Source organism: Zea mays, chromosome 5 (assembly GCF_902167145.1).
Source record: "Zea mays cultivar B73 chromosome 5, Zm-B73-REFERENCE-NAM-5.0, whole genome shotgun sequence".
NCBI lineage: Eukaryota > Viridiplantae > Streptophyta > Magnoliopsida > Poales > Poaceae > Zea > Zea mays.
Genome location: NC_050100.1, coordinates 188,400,771 through 188,417,683, shown reverse-complemented (window position 1 = coordinate 188,417,683; position 16,913 = coordinate 188,400,771). Strand labels below are relative to the sequence as shown.

The 16,913-nt window shown below is 41.1% G+C and overlaps 3 protein-coding genes across 17 annotated transcripts in view; 1 reads left to right on the top strand and 2 right to left on the bottom strand.

Annotated features, from left to right (window-relative positions):
- Positions 1–4,574, top strand: part of LOC103627414 (DNA-directed RNA polymerases II, IV and V subunit 11) — a 32,991-nt gene extending 28,417 nt beyond the window's left edge. For 2 of the 3 annotated variants that reach the window (XM_020538596.1, XM_020538595.1), the window contains exons 4-5: positions 1,970–2,065; positions 4,468–4,574. In XM_020538596.1, the coding sequence (XP_020394185.1) occupies positions 1,970–2,065; positions 4,468–4,512 (141 nt within the window). In that variant the 3' untranslated portion in view covers positions 4,513–4,574. Of the gene's footprint in view, positions 1–1,969; positions 2,066–2,398; positions 2,576–4,467 lie in introns of those variants that run through there. The other variant, XM_020538597.2, reaches the window with a different exon arrangement.
- Positions 1–6,252, bottom strand: part of LOC103627413 (DNA-directed RNA polymerases II, IV and V subunit 11) — a 33,316-nt gene extending 27,064 nt beyond the window's left edge. For both annotated transcript variants that reach the window (XM_008647708.4, XM_008647710.2), the window contains exons 1-2: positions 6,143–6,252; positions 5,712–5,801 (exon numbers count right to left, since the gene is read on the bottom strand). In XM_008647708.4, the coding sequence (XP_008645930.1) occupies positions 5,712–5,801; positions 6,143–6,195 (143 nt within the window). In that variant the 5' untranslated portion in view covers positions 6,196–6,252. The remainder of the gene's footprint in view (positions 1–5,711; positions 5,802–6,142) is intronic.
- Positions 6,253–8,473: 2,221 nt separating this feature from the next.
- LOC100274213 (DNA-directed RNA polymerase II subunit J) lies at positions 8,474–13,058 on the bottom strand. Of its 12 annotated transcripts, none has more exons than XM_035967836.1 (7): positions 12,808–13,054; positions 12,087–12,222; positions 11,911–11,998; positions 11,480–11,569; positions 11,332–11,410; positions 11,143–11,238; positions 8,474–8,733 (listed from the first exon to the last, which is right to left on the bottom strand). In XM_035967836.1, the coding sequence occupies exons 3-7, from the start codon at positions 11,961–11,963 to the stop codon at positions 8,689–8,691; spliced, it is 363 nt and encodes a 120-aa protein (XP_035823729.1). In that variant the 5' UTR covers positions 11,964–11,998; positions 12,087–12,222; positions 12,808–13,054; the 3' UTR covers positions 8,474–8,688. The 12 variants fall into 12 exon arrangements, with proteins under 12 accessions (XP_035823729.1, XP_008681545.1, XP_020408771.1 ...); XM_008683323.4 differs by having other exon boundaries at positions 12,091–12,222; XM_020553182.3 differs by having other exon boundaries at positions 12,107–12,222.
- Positions 13,059–16,913: the final 3,855 nt, after the last annotated feature.

The window sequence follows — 16,913 nt, the reverse complement described above, 5'->3', positions numbered from 1 at the left end:
GCGTGGCGGCTCCTGGAAAATCCCGAGGCTGGCGAGTTCAGCGCGAGCCCCCTGGTGCACCGGACACTGTCCGGTGCGCCACCGGACAGTCCGGTGCGCCAGACCAGGGAGGCTCCCAGGCAGCCTTTAGCTCTTCATTTTGAATCCAACTTTGGTCTTTTTAATTGGCTTGTTGTGAACCTTTGACACCTGTATAACTTATACGCTAGAACAAACTAGTTAGTCCAAAGATTTGTGTTGGGCAATTCAACCACCAAAATTAATTTGGGACTAGGTGTAAGCCTAATTCCCTTTCACAAACACCAAACACCACCAATTTAAAATTTTATATCTACAAATGATTTTTCAAGTGGTTTTGGTTATTTGGTCCTAAATCAGGAAGTAAGTGAATTATGGAGTTAGGGGGAGGCTTAAGTCCATAATATCACATTGTAGGGACAAACATGCATCCTAGCAAGTAGATTGCACATTTTCATTCAAATACTTGTATTATTTGCTTGCTTTGGTTGTGTTGTCATCAATCACCAAAAAGGGGGAGATTGTAAGGAAAATGGACCCCGGGCCATTTGGCTAATTGAGTTTTGGTGTTTGATGAACAACGCAATCTGTGAACTAATAAGCTCTCTAGTGTTTGTGTTTGTAGTTCACAGGATGCGATGAGGATTGGACCTAGGCAATGAGGATGCAACACCTCAAAAGAAGACATAAAAAGATGCAGAGAAGTCCAAGACTCAAGAGCAAAAGAAGCCCGAAGGAATCAACAAAGAAGTCCAAGAAAAGGGCTGTCAGCCAGCGCTCTGTGGCACACCGGACACTGCTGTCCGGTGTGACACCGGACAGAGTGCGCAGAGAGGCCGAAGACAGGCGCTCTCGGGCTGTAGCACCGGACTGTCCGGTGTGCACCGGACAGACCGCAACGGTCGGATCCAACGGTCGACTGCTACAGCCGCCAACGGTCGGCTGACGTGGCGTGCACCGGACAGTGCACAGTACATGTCCGGTGGTGCACCGGACTGTCCGGTGCACCCGACGACAGAAAGCTGCTGCTTTCTGTCCAACGGCTAGTTTGGGGTTTGGACTCTATAAATACCACCCCAACCGACCATTCTCAAGTGTGAGATCCCAAGCAACATACCAAGGCACATAGTGCACATTTCCAAGAGCTCCAACACCCAAGTGCTTAATAGAATCACTCGGTGATTAGCGTAGGTGCTTTGCGAAGTGCTTAGGTTAGTTAGACCGCTTTAGCGCTTGCTCTAGGTGATCCCTAGATTGTTGAGTGAGTTAGATAAACCTCACAACCCCTCGGCTCTTGCGCGAGCCGTTGTAATTGTACCGAGTGGGGCGAGAGTCTTGCGAGACCGTGACAACCGCGTTTGTGTCACGGCCGCCACCGTGTACCGGAGGGAATGAGGCCCGCGGCGTTTCGGCCGGAAGCTCGATAGTGGAGACGGCGGAGAGCGTCCGAGAGGAGCCGGAAGCGGAGCACCACTTGCGCGTGGAGAAGGCCCGCGGCTCTCTACGGAGTTACCCGACCGAGGTGCTTGGCCCTCGCGTGGGCTTCCCTTTGCGTAGGGGCACCAACGAGGATTAGTCGGAACCTTGCGCGGTTCCGGATACCTCGGTAAAAATACCGGCGTCATCCACGAGAGTTTGCTTCTCTACTTAGCTGTTACATTCCGCATTTACATTAAGCATTTAAGTTTCAATCTTGTATTCATTCTTACTTGGTATAGATTGAAACTTAGCCTTTGCGGTAGAGATAGCAACACTTAGACAAAACCTAGTTTGCACATTCTAGTTTGACTATTTGCATAGGTTTTGCTCTAGGGATTTAATTGTGGCCTAGTTTAGCGAAAGTTTTAGAAGTCCTAATTCACCCCCCCCCCTCTTAGGCGTCACCCGTTTCCTACAACTGATTCATTGAGCTAGTTCCCCAGTTAATTAGTTATTTATTTGTGTACGACAAATCCACACAACGAGCCAGTCCTCCCCGACGCAGGCCTACACCCAGGCTATCAATGATCTAGACAAAGAGCTTGAGTACCTTAAGCAAGCTTTTGAGGTTAGAGGTCTTTCTGATATTTACTCTAATTGCTAGTTACAATTTTCAGCAAATGCACCTTTATGCCATGGACCAGTGAGAACAAAATGAGGAGGAATAGTTTAACTTGTTTTTCTTCCATTTTTATTTAACTACGACTGTAATGTTGGCCATGCAATTGAATTTTACATGTGTTGATTGCATCAATCAAGAATTAGATTTTATACATAATCACATACCTCAAATTTGTGCTAATTGTATCAAATTAAGGAGTTGGCTCTATACATGACTTCATACCTTGAATTTGTGACTATATTCCTACCTCATTTTGTCCATTTGACAATGCTGCTACAGACACCAACAGACCATCATTGAACCTTTTCTACTTTATGATACAAAGATGTGAACTATGGACTACTTGATGAACTACTAGATGTTCAACACAGGAATGCCTTTGGCAAAATTTGCATATTCACTCTCCCGTCAAACTGATACCCTTAAGTTCATTTGAATCTCTTTTTATTTCCAAGAAGTATCTCGCTACTTTAGTCCTACTAGGAAAAGTTCTTTGGGATCTCTCTTTGTAAATGTTAGTTTCGACTCTTGTCTTTTTTTAGGTTGCATGGCATTTCTTTGTGCAATTTTGTATCGCTAAACAACGAAAAGTTTTAGTTAGCATTAACCAGTGGTACATAGCAAGGCAGACTGTGTGGTTCTATGGGTGTAATGTATTTAAGAATGTTTTGTATAAAGTATTGTTTCTGTAGGAAAAAGTGCTTGATTTGACATGAATGTGGCAGTAATTTTGACAGATTTGTTGGGAGGGGAAGTGTCTGCTTTTTTCTTGTTAATACAAAGAAAACAGCTCTTCTGCGTTTTCAAGAAAAAAAAAGTAACGGCATTGTTTGCTAGTACAGACATGTTCAAAGGATAGTTCTTTTATTCTTGCTTTAAAAAGATGTTTGAACTCTGAAGTAGCAAGCACCAAAGGCCTGGGCATGTTAATTTTTTCTGTTCATGATGCATTTGCCACAGAATCAGTGTTGTTAAGTGCCAATCTTACCTTCTTTTTTGAATGCAACCAACCTTAGATTCTAAAACAAAGCACTTAAGCAACGTCTCGCAAAAATCTAAATGGTAAATTGATGTTTTCCACTTTCCGGTACGTCCACGTGTTCCTATGCTATTTGCATGCTAGTTGTCAAGTTATTCTTTGGTACACTAGAAAAAAAACTTCTTAAATTTCATTCAGGAAATTTTGGCATTACTCCCTCCGTCCCCTTTTGATAATCATACCAGGGGAAAAAATCTATACCAAGTGATCATCATTTTGTCATGGACGGAGCCTTATCAGCGTAAATGTGGCATTGGCCACTTGGGTTCCAGCTCCAATGCAAGTTCCCTTACTGATTTACGTTAGTGTTCTTCTATTGTTCCAGTGGTTCTCCATGCAAGAGTGTTGTGCTGTACAGGGGAAAGAAATGATTTCTGGCGTGAAATTAATGTTTTGCATCGTCGCTAGCTGCAGATAAACATGAGTGATTAGCCAGCCTTGGTCTCTCTCAGTCTCAGTGTCCCTCTCCTATGTGCTGATCATAAAGGCAAGGAGGGAATAGTTTATTCTTCCTGGTTGCATGGCATGACATTCTGCCATAGTATAGTGCTACGTGAGGTAAATTTAGTTTGCACTGATTCATGATGGAGAACAAGTCGGTGTGAGTTTGTGTATTGTGCTTGAGGGGGGTGCTTTATTTTAAAAAAACTCGTGTGTTGAGAGTAATTAATTTGGATGTCGAATAATTCATGGTATTTGGCTGTAGCTTGACATGAGATATTTGGGAAAATTATAGAGTATTGTTATTTATTTTCGATGAACCTTACCCTACCCCCACCCCCAGTATAGATAGATGCTTGAAATGTCTCCAGTATCCTAGGCGTGCACATTTGCCTATTGGTGTTGTACCATCTGACAGTAACATGATTACATTTGAAACACTACGGAGAGTAGACCATAGAGTGGTGTCTCGATTTATTAGTTCTAATTTTCTGCATCTTCAGCTAAGTGACAACAGCCTTTGTACCTTGGAACATAATATAAAAATCTGAATGACGTTCAAATTGAATATGCATTAACAGAGTGGTGATTGTCCTGTTAGTTAGGTAATTTGCTAGTTGTTACTAGGGGATAACTAGACTAGATCTCTGTACCATATCTTGCTGATTACCTGGCATCGCCGGAGTTTTGCCTTTTAATTGTTTGCCTTTAGTTGTTTACTTTGGGTCAGGTGTTCTTCTCCCTAGAAATTACTGTATTGGACCATCCTCCAATTCATATTCATTTTCGACCCTGAACATCCATCTCTTGATGACATGTACGGCATGCATGGTACTTATGAGTGACATTCTGAGCATTTTGTTTTCAGGATGAGAAGAACAGGTACGAGGACAGGATGAAGCAGGGGTTCTAGATGAATGGAATGGTGTGGGAGATAAACTTCCCGTGTTAGTTTTATCCTAGGCGAGTCAACAATGAAACGAACGCCCAAGGATTGTGAATGTCTGATCCCTGAACTGAGGTTGCTTACTGTCGGTTTACCGTCATGCTTGTGTCAATATCGTATTATTGCAAACACACCAATGGAGTTTTACATTGACATCCTCAGATTGTCCGCAACTAGATAATTACATGCATGCCTGTCTTCAACATAAAATATATAACGGTCCATTTCGACCCTTTTGTCTGGGCTGAAATAGGTTCTACTCCATGAACTTAGCAATTTAGCTATGGGTCGTATGGATCTATTTATTTTGAAGGAATTAAAATTTACTTAATAAAGTATTCTATTTGGCTTGGAATTTGATATTCCGTCACTTTTCAAAGTTTAAATATAAGTCTATCTCAAATTTATGGGATAGATGATAGTAAATGATTTTGTATAGCAGCAGAATATGTTTCTACTCAGCAACTTATTAGACGCTCTTCGTGTCATTTCTCTGTAGTAAAAATGTAGCATATAAATATTTCTCATATATTGCTAACAATAATATATAAATATATTTCGCATAAAATTATATTACCTTAGTTGATTTTTGCCTAAATTACTATTATTATAATAATAACTAGACGGGGTGATAGAATTTGATAAGTATTACATGCGTTCATGCTTAATAGATTAAAAAAATCACGCCCCTAAGGCTACGACTAGAAGATCTATAAATTTTTTGTCTTGCACTGTAGCTTACACTGTTTACAGGGTGGATGGAGACGAGTAAGCTGCTGTGCTCAAGATACATTGTCTTGCACTGTAGCTTACGTTGTTGTTGTTGTTGTCTTGCGTTAGATGGATGTTGTTGCTCATCGCCGTACGCATTACCACATGGGTATTAGGTTGTGTCCAACAATATGCATATCGACTCTCGCATAACGATGCACTATTCACGCTTTCAGTAGGTCACGGATGTCGTCGCTCAAAATGTGCGGTCGACCATGCGGATGCACATCTCCTCTGCGAGAGGATGCACATCTGAATGTGCATGCTGCTGGAAACCATTGCTTCGTAGTCTTTGTATTCGCCATGCAAGGGCATGTGCGTCCTTCCTCCTGTGACGGATACAAAGACTACGAAAGATGGGAAGCGTTAAAGAAAAGAAATTAAATTGTACTTACATGCGGAGGATATTGCCTACAGTGTGATCCTCGCGTTCGACAGTGAATGATGCAGCATTCACAATCTTTGTATCCCTCTCATAGGACACTCTGCATTGATAATTATCATCAGTTCATCAGGAGCACAACCATAACCTACAACTAATCACAAAATGAGCAAGTGCGATAGAAGGCCTCAGGTGGGTCCATAAAATTAAAAGGATTGCACAAGCGTGAAATGATCAGAAACAAGAGAAGTGTCACAGTTCCATAGCTCAATGCCAAAAGATTCACTTAACATAACTCGCAGAACTGTTTTTAATATCAACAAGAGAATTGTAGGCGTTGCTTGAAACATACGTCTCACTTCCCAGAGTCATGAACAACGAAAATCAATTGAGTCAACGATTGCATGCAGGTAGACAGTAGGGCAAGTATGGTGAATGGCTCACTTCTTGGTGCCCTCTGGCACGACGAAACGCTCATAACGGTCAGGGGCATTCATCTCCTGTTAACTCTTCGCTCCTGTCTCTTCAGTAGCTGCAAGCGCAGGGGCCAGGCGTGAACACCCGATATTTTTTTGCGAAAAAATCCAAGTTACTAGATGCACTTGCAATTAGATCAGAACCGACTACAAATTGTTGGTCCTTGCCCACGTTTAGTCTGTTTTAACGTAAAACTAAAATAACGGAAGCGTAAAACTATGTTATATCGGGCATCAGAACCAGCCTAACTTGAAGCAAGCTAGCAGTCCGACGATGTCATCAACTACACAGTGATTGTCGTGTGAGAAATCTTTATGCTTTTTGTGAGAAATCTTTATGTTTTTTTTCACGAATACTCTAGAAGAATAAGTAATAAAAACTAAAAAGAGGGAGAGAGAAAACAATTGCTTGAAAAAGGAACGGCCCATGTAACAAGAAGCCCCGTGCAGTTGCGCTCCACCTCAAGCCTCAACCCGCCTCCTCTCTCTCTCTCTCTCGCTCTTCACCCCCTCCGGTCTCCGCCTCTCTCCAGCGTCGACTGGGCTACCGGCTACCGCCGCCGCCGCCCTACACCAGCTCTCAGGTCTTCGTGGGACCCTTCTCCGGCAACGAGCACCCATCAGGTACGCCCGGCCGTTCTATTCCCTTTCTGCTGTGCAAAACCGAGCACCCAAAGCCTAACCTAAGCTATTAGGTTATTTGTAGTCGGTTCTGATCTAATTGCAAGTGCATCTAGTAACTTGGATTTTTTCGCAAAAAAATATCGGGTGTTCACGCCCGGCCCCTGCGCTTGCAGCTACTGAAGAGACAGGAGCAAAGAGTTAACAGGAGATGAATGCCCCTAACCGTTATGAGCGTTTCGTCGTGCCAGAGGGCACCAAGAAGTGAGCCATTCACCATACTTGCCCTACTGTCTACCTGCATGCAATCGTTGACTCAATTGATTTTCGTTGTTCATGACTCTGGGAAGTGAGACGTATGTTTCAAGCAACGCCTACAATTCTCTTGTTGATATTAAAAACAATTCTGCGAGTTATGTTAAGTGAATCTTTTGGCATTAAGCTATGGAACTGTGACACTTCTCTTGTTTCTGATCATTTCACGCTTGTGCAATCCTTTTAATTTTATGGACCCACCTGAGGCCTTCTATCGCACTTGCTTATTTTGTGATTAGTTGTAGGTTATGGTTGTGCTCCTGATGAACTGATGATAATTATCAATGCAGAGTGTCCTATGAGAGGGATACAAAGATTGTGAATGTTGCATCATTCACTGTCGAACGCGAGGATCACACTGTAGGCAATATCCTCCGCATGTAAGTACAATTTAATTTCTTTTCTTTAACGCTTCCCATCTTTCGTAGTCTTTGTATCCGTCACAGGAGGTAGGACGCACAGGCCCTTGCATGGCGAATACAAAGACTACGAAGCAATGGTTTCCAGCAACATGCGCATTCAGATGTGCATCCTCTCGCAGAGATGTGCATCCGCATGGTCGACCGCACATTTTCAGCGACGACATCTGTGACCTACTGAAAGCGTGAATAGTGCATCGTTATGCGAGAGTCGATATGCATACTGTTGGACACAACCTAATACCCATGTGGTAATGCGTACGGCGATGAGCAACAACATCCATCTAACGCAAGACAACAACAACAACAACGTAAGCTACAGTGCAAGACAATGTATCTTGAGCACAGCAGCTTACTCGTCTACATCCACCCTGTGAACAGTGTAAGGTACAGTGCAAGACAAAAAATTTATAGATCTTCTAGTCGTATCCTTAGGGGCGTGATTTTTTTTAATCTATTAAGCATGACCTCATGTAATACTTATCAAATTCTATCGCCCCGTCTAGTTATCATAATAATAATAGTAATTTAGGCAAAAATCAACTAAGCTAATATAATTTTATGCGAAATATATTTATATATTATTATTAGCAATATATAAGAAATATTTATATGCTACATTTTTACTACAGAGAAATGACACGAAGAGCGTCTAATAAGTTGCTGGGTAGAAACATATTCTGCTGCTATACAAAATCATTTACTATCATCTATCCCATAAATTTGAGATAGACTTATATTTAAACTTTGAAAAGTGACGGAATATCAAATTCCAAGCCAAATAGAATACTTTATTAAGTAAATTTTAATTCCTTCAAAATAAATAGATCCATACGACCCATAGCTAAATTGCTAAGTTCACGGAGTAGAACCTATTTCAGCCCAGACAAAAGGGTCGAAATGGACCGTTATATATTTTATGTTGAAGACAGGCATGCATGTAATTATCTAGTTGCGAACAATCTGAGGATGTTAATGTAAAACTCCATTGGTGTGTTTGCAATAATACGAATATTGACACAAGCATGACAGTAAAACGACAGCAAGCAACCTTAGTTCAGGGATCAGACATTCACAATCCTTGGGCGTTCGTTTCATTGTTGACTCGCCTAGGATAAAACTAACACGGGAAGTTTATCTCCCACACCATTCCATTCATCTAGAACCCCTGCTTCATCCTGTCCTCGTACCTGTTCTTCTCATCCTGAAAACAAAACGCTCAGAATGTCACTCATAAGTACCATGCATGTCGTACATGTCATCAAGAGATGGACGTTCAGGGTCGAAAATGAATATGAATTGGAGGATGGTCCAATACAGTAATTTCTAGGGAGAAGAACACCTGACCCAAAGTAAACAACTAAAGGCAAACAATTAAAAGGCAAAACTCCGGCGATGCCAGGTAATCAGCAAGATATGGTACAGAGATCTAGTCTAGTTATCCCCTAGTAACAACTAGCAAATGACCTAACTAACAGGACAATCACCACTCTGTTAATGCATATTCAATTTGAACGTCATTCAGATTTTTATATTATGTTCCAAGGTACAAAGGCTGTTGTCACTTAGCTGAAGATGCAGAAAATTAGAACTAATAAATCGAGACACCACTCTATGGTCTACTCTCTGTAGTGTTTCAAATGTAATCATGTTACTGTCAGATGGTACAACACCAATAGGCAAATGTGCACGCCTAGGATACTGGAGACATTTCAAGCATCTATCTATACTGGGGGTGGGGGTAGGGTAAGGTTCACCGAAAATAAATAACAATACTCTGTAATTTTCCCAAATATTTCATGTCAAGCTACAGCCAAATACCATGAATTATTCGACGTCCAAATTAATTACTCTCAACACACGAGTTTTTTTTAAAATAAAGCACCCCCTCAAGCACAATGCACAAACTCACACCGACTTGTTCTCCATCATGAATCAGTGCAAACTAAATTTACCTCACGTAGCACTATACTATGGCAGAATGTCATGCCATGCAACCAGGAAGAATAAACTATTCCCTCCTTGCCTTTATGATCAGCACATAGGAGAGGGACACTGAGACTGAGAGAAACCAAGGCTAGCTAATCACTCATGTTTATCTGCAGCTAGCGACGATGCAAAATATTAATTTCACGCCAGAAATCATTTCTTTCCCCTGTACAGCACAGCCCTCTTGCATGGAGAACCACTGGAACAATAGAAGAACACTAACGTAAATCAGTAAGGGAACTTGCATTGGAGCTGGAACCCAAGTGGCCAATGCCACATTTACGCTGATAAGGCTCCGTCCATGACAAAATGATGATCACTTGGTACAGATTTTTTCCCCTTTTCCCCTGGTATGATTATCAAAAGGGGACGGAGGGAGTAATACCAAAATTTCCTGAATGAAATTTAAGAAGATTTTTTTCTAGTGTACCAAAGAATAACTTGACAACTAGCATGCAAATAGCATAGGAACACGTGGACGTACCGGAAAGTGGAAAACATCAATTTACCATTTAGATTTTTGCGAGACGTTGCTTAAGTGCTTTGTTTTAGAATCTAAGGTTGGTTGCATTCAAAAAAGAAGGTAAGATTGGCACTTAACAACACTGATTCTGTGGCAAATGCATCATGAACAGAAAAAATTAACATGCCCAGGCCTTTGGTGCTTGCTACTTCAGAGTTCAAACATCTTTTTTTAAGCAAGAATAAAAGAACTATCCTTTGAACACGTCTGTACTAGCAAACAAAACCGATACTTTTTTTCTTGAAAACGCAGAAGAGCTGTTTTCTTTGTATTAACAAGAAAAAAGCAGACACTTCCCCTCCCAACAAATCTATCAAAATTACTGCCACATTCATGTCAAATCAAGCACTTTTTCCTACAGAAACAATACTTTATACAAAACATTCTTAAATACATTACACCCATAGAACCACACAGTCTGCCTTGCTATGTACCACTGGTTAATGCTAACTAAAACTTTTCGTTGTTTAGCGATACAAAATTGCACAAAGAAATGCCATGCAACCTGGAAAAAAACAAGAGTCGAAACTAACATTTACAAAGAGAGATCCCAAAGAACTTTTCCTAGTAGGACTAAAGTAGCGAGATACTTCTAGGAAATAAAAAGAGATTCAAATGAACTTAAGGGTATCAGTTTGACGGGAGAGTGAATATGCAAATTTTGCCAAAGGCATTCCTGTGTTGAACATCTAGTAGTTCATCAAGTAGTCCATAGTTCACATCTTTGTATCATAAAGTAGAAAAGGTTCAATGATGGTCTGTTGGTGTCTGTAGCAGCATTGTCAAATGGACAAAATGAGGTAGGAATATAGTCACAAATTCAACGTATGAAGTCATGTATAGAGCCAACTCCTTAATTTAATACAATTAGCACAAATTTGAGGTATGTGATTATGTATAAAATCTAATTCTTGATTGATGCAATCAACACATGTAAAATTCAATTGCATGGCCAACATTACAGTCGCAGTTAAATAAAAATGGAAGAAAAACAAGTTAAACTATTCCTCCTCATTTTGTTCTCACTGGTCCATGGCATAAAGGTGCATTTGCTGAAAATTGTAACTAGCAATTAGAGTAAATATCAGAAAGACCTCTAACCTCAAAAGCTTGCTTAAGGTACTCAAGCTCTTTGTCTAGATCATTGATAGCCTGGGTGTAGGCCTGCGTCGGGGAGGACTGGCTCGTTGTGTGGATCTGTCGTACGCAAATAAATAACTAATTAACTGGGAAACTAGCTCAATGAATCAGTATAAAAAAGGGAAAACACAAATGGAACTTGAATCATACCCTAACAATGATCTTGTACTGGAGTGGGTGAGGGAGCTTATACCCGGCAAAGAGAACATTTGGGTCTCTGTGCAACTGCCTGTATCATGTCAACCAAACAAACCATAAGATGGGAAGCGTTAAAGAAAAGAAATTAAATTGTACTTACATGCGGAGGATATTGCCTACAGTGTGATCCTCGCGTTCGACAGTGAATGATGCAGCATTCACAATCTTTGTATCCCTCTCATAGGACACTCTGCATTGATAATTATCATCAGTTCATCAGGAGCACAACCATAACCTACAACTAATCACAAAATGAGCAAGTGCGATAGAAGGCCTCAGGTGGGTCCATAAAATTAAAAGGATTGCACAAGCGTGAAATGATCAGAAACAAGAGAAGTGTCACAGTTCCATAGCTCAATGCCAAAAGATTCACTTAACATAACTCGCAGAACTGTTTTTAATATCAACAAGAGAATTGTAGGCGTTGCTTGAAACATACGTCTCACTTCCCAGAGTCATGAACAACGAAAATCAATTGAGTCAACGATTGCATGCAGGTAGACAGTAGGGCAAGTATGGTGAATGGCTCACTTCTTGGTGCCCTCTGGCACGACGAAACGCTCATAACGGTCAGGGGCATTCATCTCCTGTTAACTCTTTGCTCCTGTCTCTTTAGTAGCTGCAAGCGCAGGGGCCAGGCGTGAACACCCGATATTTTTTTGCGAAAAAATCCAAGTTACTAGATGCACTTGCAATTAGATCAGAACCGACTACAAATTCGTATGACCAGGTAAGCTAGCTTTGCGATAAGGCAGTAGGCATGCATCTAGCAGACCCAAGACCAAGACGCCATCACCATTCTTTCCGGTATGATTTACTAGCCTTGCTTTGGTAACATAAGTACTGCAATAGCCAAAAAAACACAATGATAAACCAAAGATATGAACCAATTAAATTTTACTTCCCGGTCTCTTGGAGGAACAAAACATTAGTACAGTACTAGCAGAAAAAAGCTAAGTATGGCTGACGACTGAAGTCTACTACTAAAATACCAACATTGATTCACTAAAGAAAGATATAGGGTGAGAGCCATTTCACAAGTGGTTTGAGTATAACCTTCAGCATGTAGAAAACAGATACATAACTTACTCTGACTAGAATGTTCAAACAAAATAAAAGAACCTCTTATGCCATTATGATACTGTCACGGTTTTACGTGGTTTATAAATTGCTAATCTAGATATTTGACATACATTGCTTGAAACACCAATAAGCTACACTAGCATATAAGCTCACGATGTCACTGCTCAACTGAATCAAACAAACGAGCAGAGTTGAATGCAGTAAACGGCATAGACGTACACCGATAATTAAAAAAAACGAAGTTAGTAGGCAAAATACATGTAAACACTTGACAGATCCAGTTAGGGTTTGGGTAGTGGGTGCTCACCATCGCAAAGCATGGACGGAAGAGAATGGTGGGCGTACCTGGGGGAGCTTGTCGGCGGCGAAGGGCCGGAGAAGAACTGACGAGGGACCGATGAAGACCTGGGCACCTCGACAGCGGCAACGGTTGCCCAGTCGTGCACGAGATGGATGGCGAGAGAGGGAGCGCACTTGGGGAACGGTAGAAGCAAGGGCAGTGCTGTTTGGAATTAGATCCCGCGCGAGAACGTGTGGCTGTGGCCGCCGCCGCTGTGGGGAGCGAAATGTGTTGCTAGGGTTAGGTTTGGAGGATATACGTGGGCTAGTTGGGCCACTTGGGGTATACTGTATACGGGATGGGCTGGGTTGCAGCTGACCGGACATCATTCTACCTCGCTAACATAATTTCCCTTTCAAAACTTCAAAACCATGAATCATATTTCTGAACTATCAAAAATCATTACAATAGCTCTGTAGCCTAGACTGAAGCGGTTCTGAAGGCAATTCCACCACATTTTGTATTTAATATAAAAATCCAGTAGATATAGTATAGTTTTTTTTAAAACACTAAATGCCCAGCTTCTAGAAAGTCCAACAAAACATAGAGATTAGTTGGGCATGGTAACCCTAAATAAGATACTTAGACATCATCAAAATATCTCTAGAAGTTTTGAAAAAGATATTTATGACTAAAATAAAAAATGTCCAAAACATCTTGAAAATCCTTCAAGGCATTATAATCGATGTCATTTATATATGTTTTTAACAACTTTGCATGGTAAAAGTATGAGATACAGCTGGCATGGATGCACATTGATGTTGCATGTATTTGTGCTAGTTGTGTCTTACATTTTATGGTGAAACGTTTTCAAAACGGGTTTAGATAACTATTAGAATGTTTTGATATACTTAAAAAGAATATAAAAATGTTTCTCATTTTATAAAGATGAATCTATTGGAAGCTTCTAGAGATATTATGATGGTCTTTATATTTTTTATATTTGTGTGTCCTATATATCTCTATGATTTTTATCAAACTTTAGAATTATATAGACATTTTCCGTGATTTAAATATGTCATGTTTTGTGGTTGGTGGTGTTTATGGTATTTTAGTTTGGAATGGCTAGTGTTCGATCGACATGCCCGAGTCTCCCTTAAAGATCGGTTTATACAGTGACCATTTAGGAAAACAGTACAACTAGATTTACATGGGTCATAAAGTTAGCTTGCAAATTAGAGGAGTCTAATGGAGTGATAGTTGATACAGGATGGATCCAGGGAGGGATTTCTCATATCAAGTATGGCTCAGGAGATGGCCCCCAGATGTTTCTATAGGCTAGTTTGAGCTCTAGAGTAACAGCACACACTAGATCAACCTTACAAGTATATTGTAGTACAACTCAGGCATATATATTGGAAGAGCAAAGAGAAACGATGCTCACTCTATGCAGTCTAAGACGACCAATATCGAGAAGAGACTAGAGAGGGGACGTCCAACAGTCGTCATCTAGATTTTATCAACAGTTAATTGCATAATATTTATATGTTCACTTATTTAATATACTATATCTAATACATATTCATCTCAGCACACGTTATCTACACTTGATTTTATTCCTAAAGACCGAAGTGACATTTTTTTAATCTGATGCATGAAGAGATGTCCTCTTTTCGTCCGCATTCTTTCTGCGTACTCCTCCGGTCCTCCCCAAACTGAAGAAAGTTCACGATAAACTGAAAATGCACCCACAATTTTATTGGTTAACTTATTTAGACTGAATTCGGAAACAAACTTCATGGATAAACCAAAAATACCTCTGCAAATTTGTTTGCTAACTTATCTATGCCCCCTCCGGAATGTAAAAAAAAATCCCGTGTAATAAATCCTGCACGATTCATATGTTTCAAAGGGCCCTCAGACAGACTGATTTATTAGGAGGCACACAAGTTTTACTATTAAATCCCACATGGCACGGCGCAAGCTTTGTCGGAGCTCAGAGTTGCTGGCGACCTGGACTTGCTATAGTATACCTGTGATACCATTACCACCCACTCACCCAGAGCTGTCGTTTCAGTTTATTTATCTGTCTCTCTATGTCTGATTTTTTCACTCGGAATAATGCGGAGTCACGTCTCACGGGGATAGAATAATTCACCATGAGTTGAGAGAGGTATGGCTATACCTTTTTTTTCTTCTGAAAATATGAATGTTCCAATAAAAGTTTCGATCTTAATATCAATGATAAAACATTCGAGAAAAAAACATATTCCAGGAGAAGGTGCTACCATCAGGCAGTATATATATTGTTATATACTCCTGAAACTTGCAAGGGAAAACCAAAATCATTAGGCCGTGGGGTTTATGCTACAGTGGGAGAAGATGATGAAGCCGGAGGTGAAGAAGCTGCGAGGAGGCCTGGCGCAACGGTGATCACATCTCGAGGCGCTTAATGAGAATGCCTTGTCGCCCGCCGCCTGTGTTTCCTTTGTTTCTTTGTTTATGCAGGCTGCTTTAAGACATACATTTTTTCCCTTGCTCGTTTTAGTGGAGGTTTTCTTGGTGTAATGAATTGTAAAATGGTATCACCAATAACTCATGCTTTTATAATGCCCGACGGCACACGGTTATATAAGATATCCGAAAAAATAAATTTAATATCAAACTAGATATTAAACTGCTAAAATGTTGATAAATGTACAAGTTAAAAATAAATCCGACTATTTTTTTATAGTTCGATCGGTCGCTCGTCTCTCTAGCTAGCGAGCTGATACTATATAAGAGCGTTGCGCTATAAGTGGTTCATGTACTGTTGAGTTTGAATGTTTTTTCATGACCTATATGTGGTGTAACATTTTATTGTGTCCATTGTTAGGTATGATGCGAGAGAGAAGCAGTACACGATATGTGAAACTAGTGTTTTAAAATAGTAGAAAAAAGCAAGTTCATGTCCTTTAGTCTTGAAAAAAAAACAAATTCATTTCACGCGTAGTGCACTCGGTGTATGCAGTACCAGCATACCGCAGCAGCATTCCAGGCTTGAGAACGAAACCATAAATTTCTGACGACCTGATTAGGTGTTATTAGGATTCATGACACCTGGACATGTCTGCCTAAATTTCAGGGGGGGCCTGATCAGGATCAGGACACATATATCCGCGACGCCACCACGCAGCCCGTTCGGTACTTCTGTTTTCAGCTCGTGGAGTTTTCGCTTAAAATAGGACAACAGTCATCGCGTCCTTTCAAAAGTAGATCAAACATGATTGCAGATCCGACAGCACAAATAAAAAGCCACAAGCTATCTGTTATCTGTACGAGGGGAGATAACCACGAGCAAATCACAGTAGCGTATTCCAAAACCAAACACTGAAACTGTCTCCAGAAAGCAGGACTTTCTACTGAAATCTTCTGCTCTCACCGGTACAGCTCTGGGGCAGGAGGGAACAGACAAGAAGAAACGAAGGAAGACGAGGAACAGCACGAAGAAGGGAACCTTAAAACGGGTAAATAAGGAGTACAAGTAGGCTCCTGCTGGAGCTCACTATTGCCGATCTCTGACTTGCCGGTCTCTGTCCACGCCTCACCGGGCCTGCCCGCCTTCCGGAACTGGACAAGCCAGGGCAAGAAGACGGCCGGCTACACGAGGCATGGACAAATACAAACTGATGGTCGACCAGGAGGAGCAGCAGCAGCTCAGCAGCTGGTCATTGCCCTCCATCCAACCATCCGTGAACTGCTTCGCTGCTCACGCGACTCTCAGGACCCATGCAGACACTCCTGCCATGCTTCTTTTTTGAAAGAGAAAGGCAAAAGATTTGCCATTCCAATATATTAGAAGAGGTAAAAATAAACTTTACAAACAGACACAGCCCGATAAAACTTAACAATAAGGACCTAGATAGAACACTGACGCAAAAAGAAAACGACCCAAAAAACCCCCCCTGACCAGGACTCCAGCCGCTACAGACAGGCTACACCTCCACCAATGAGCTCTTTCACCACCTGCACCATTTGCTCTGTCGTTCTCTGCTGACCCTTAAAAATTCTGTTGTTTCTTTCCAGCCATAAACTCCACCAGAAATATATTATGAGGCCATCAAAATGTTTTCTTGATTGCTTACTACAGAGCTTCCTCAGTCTGAACCACCACTCGTGAAGAGATCCGGTT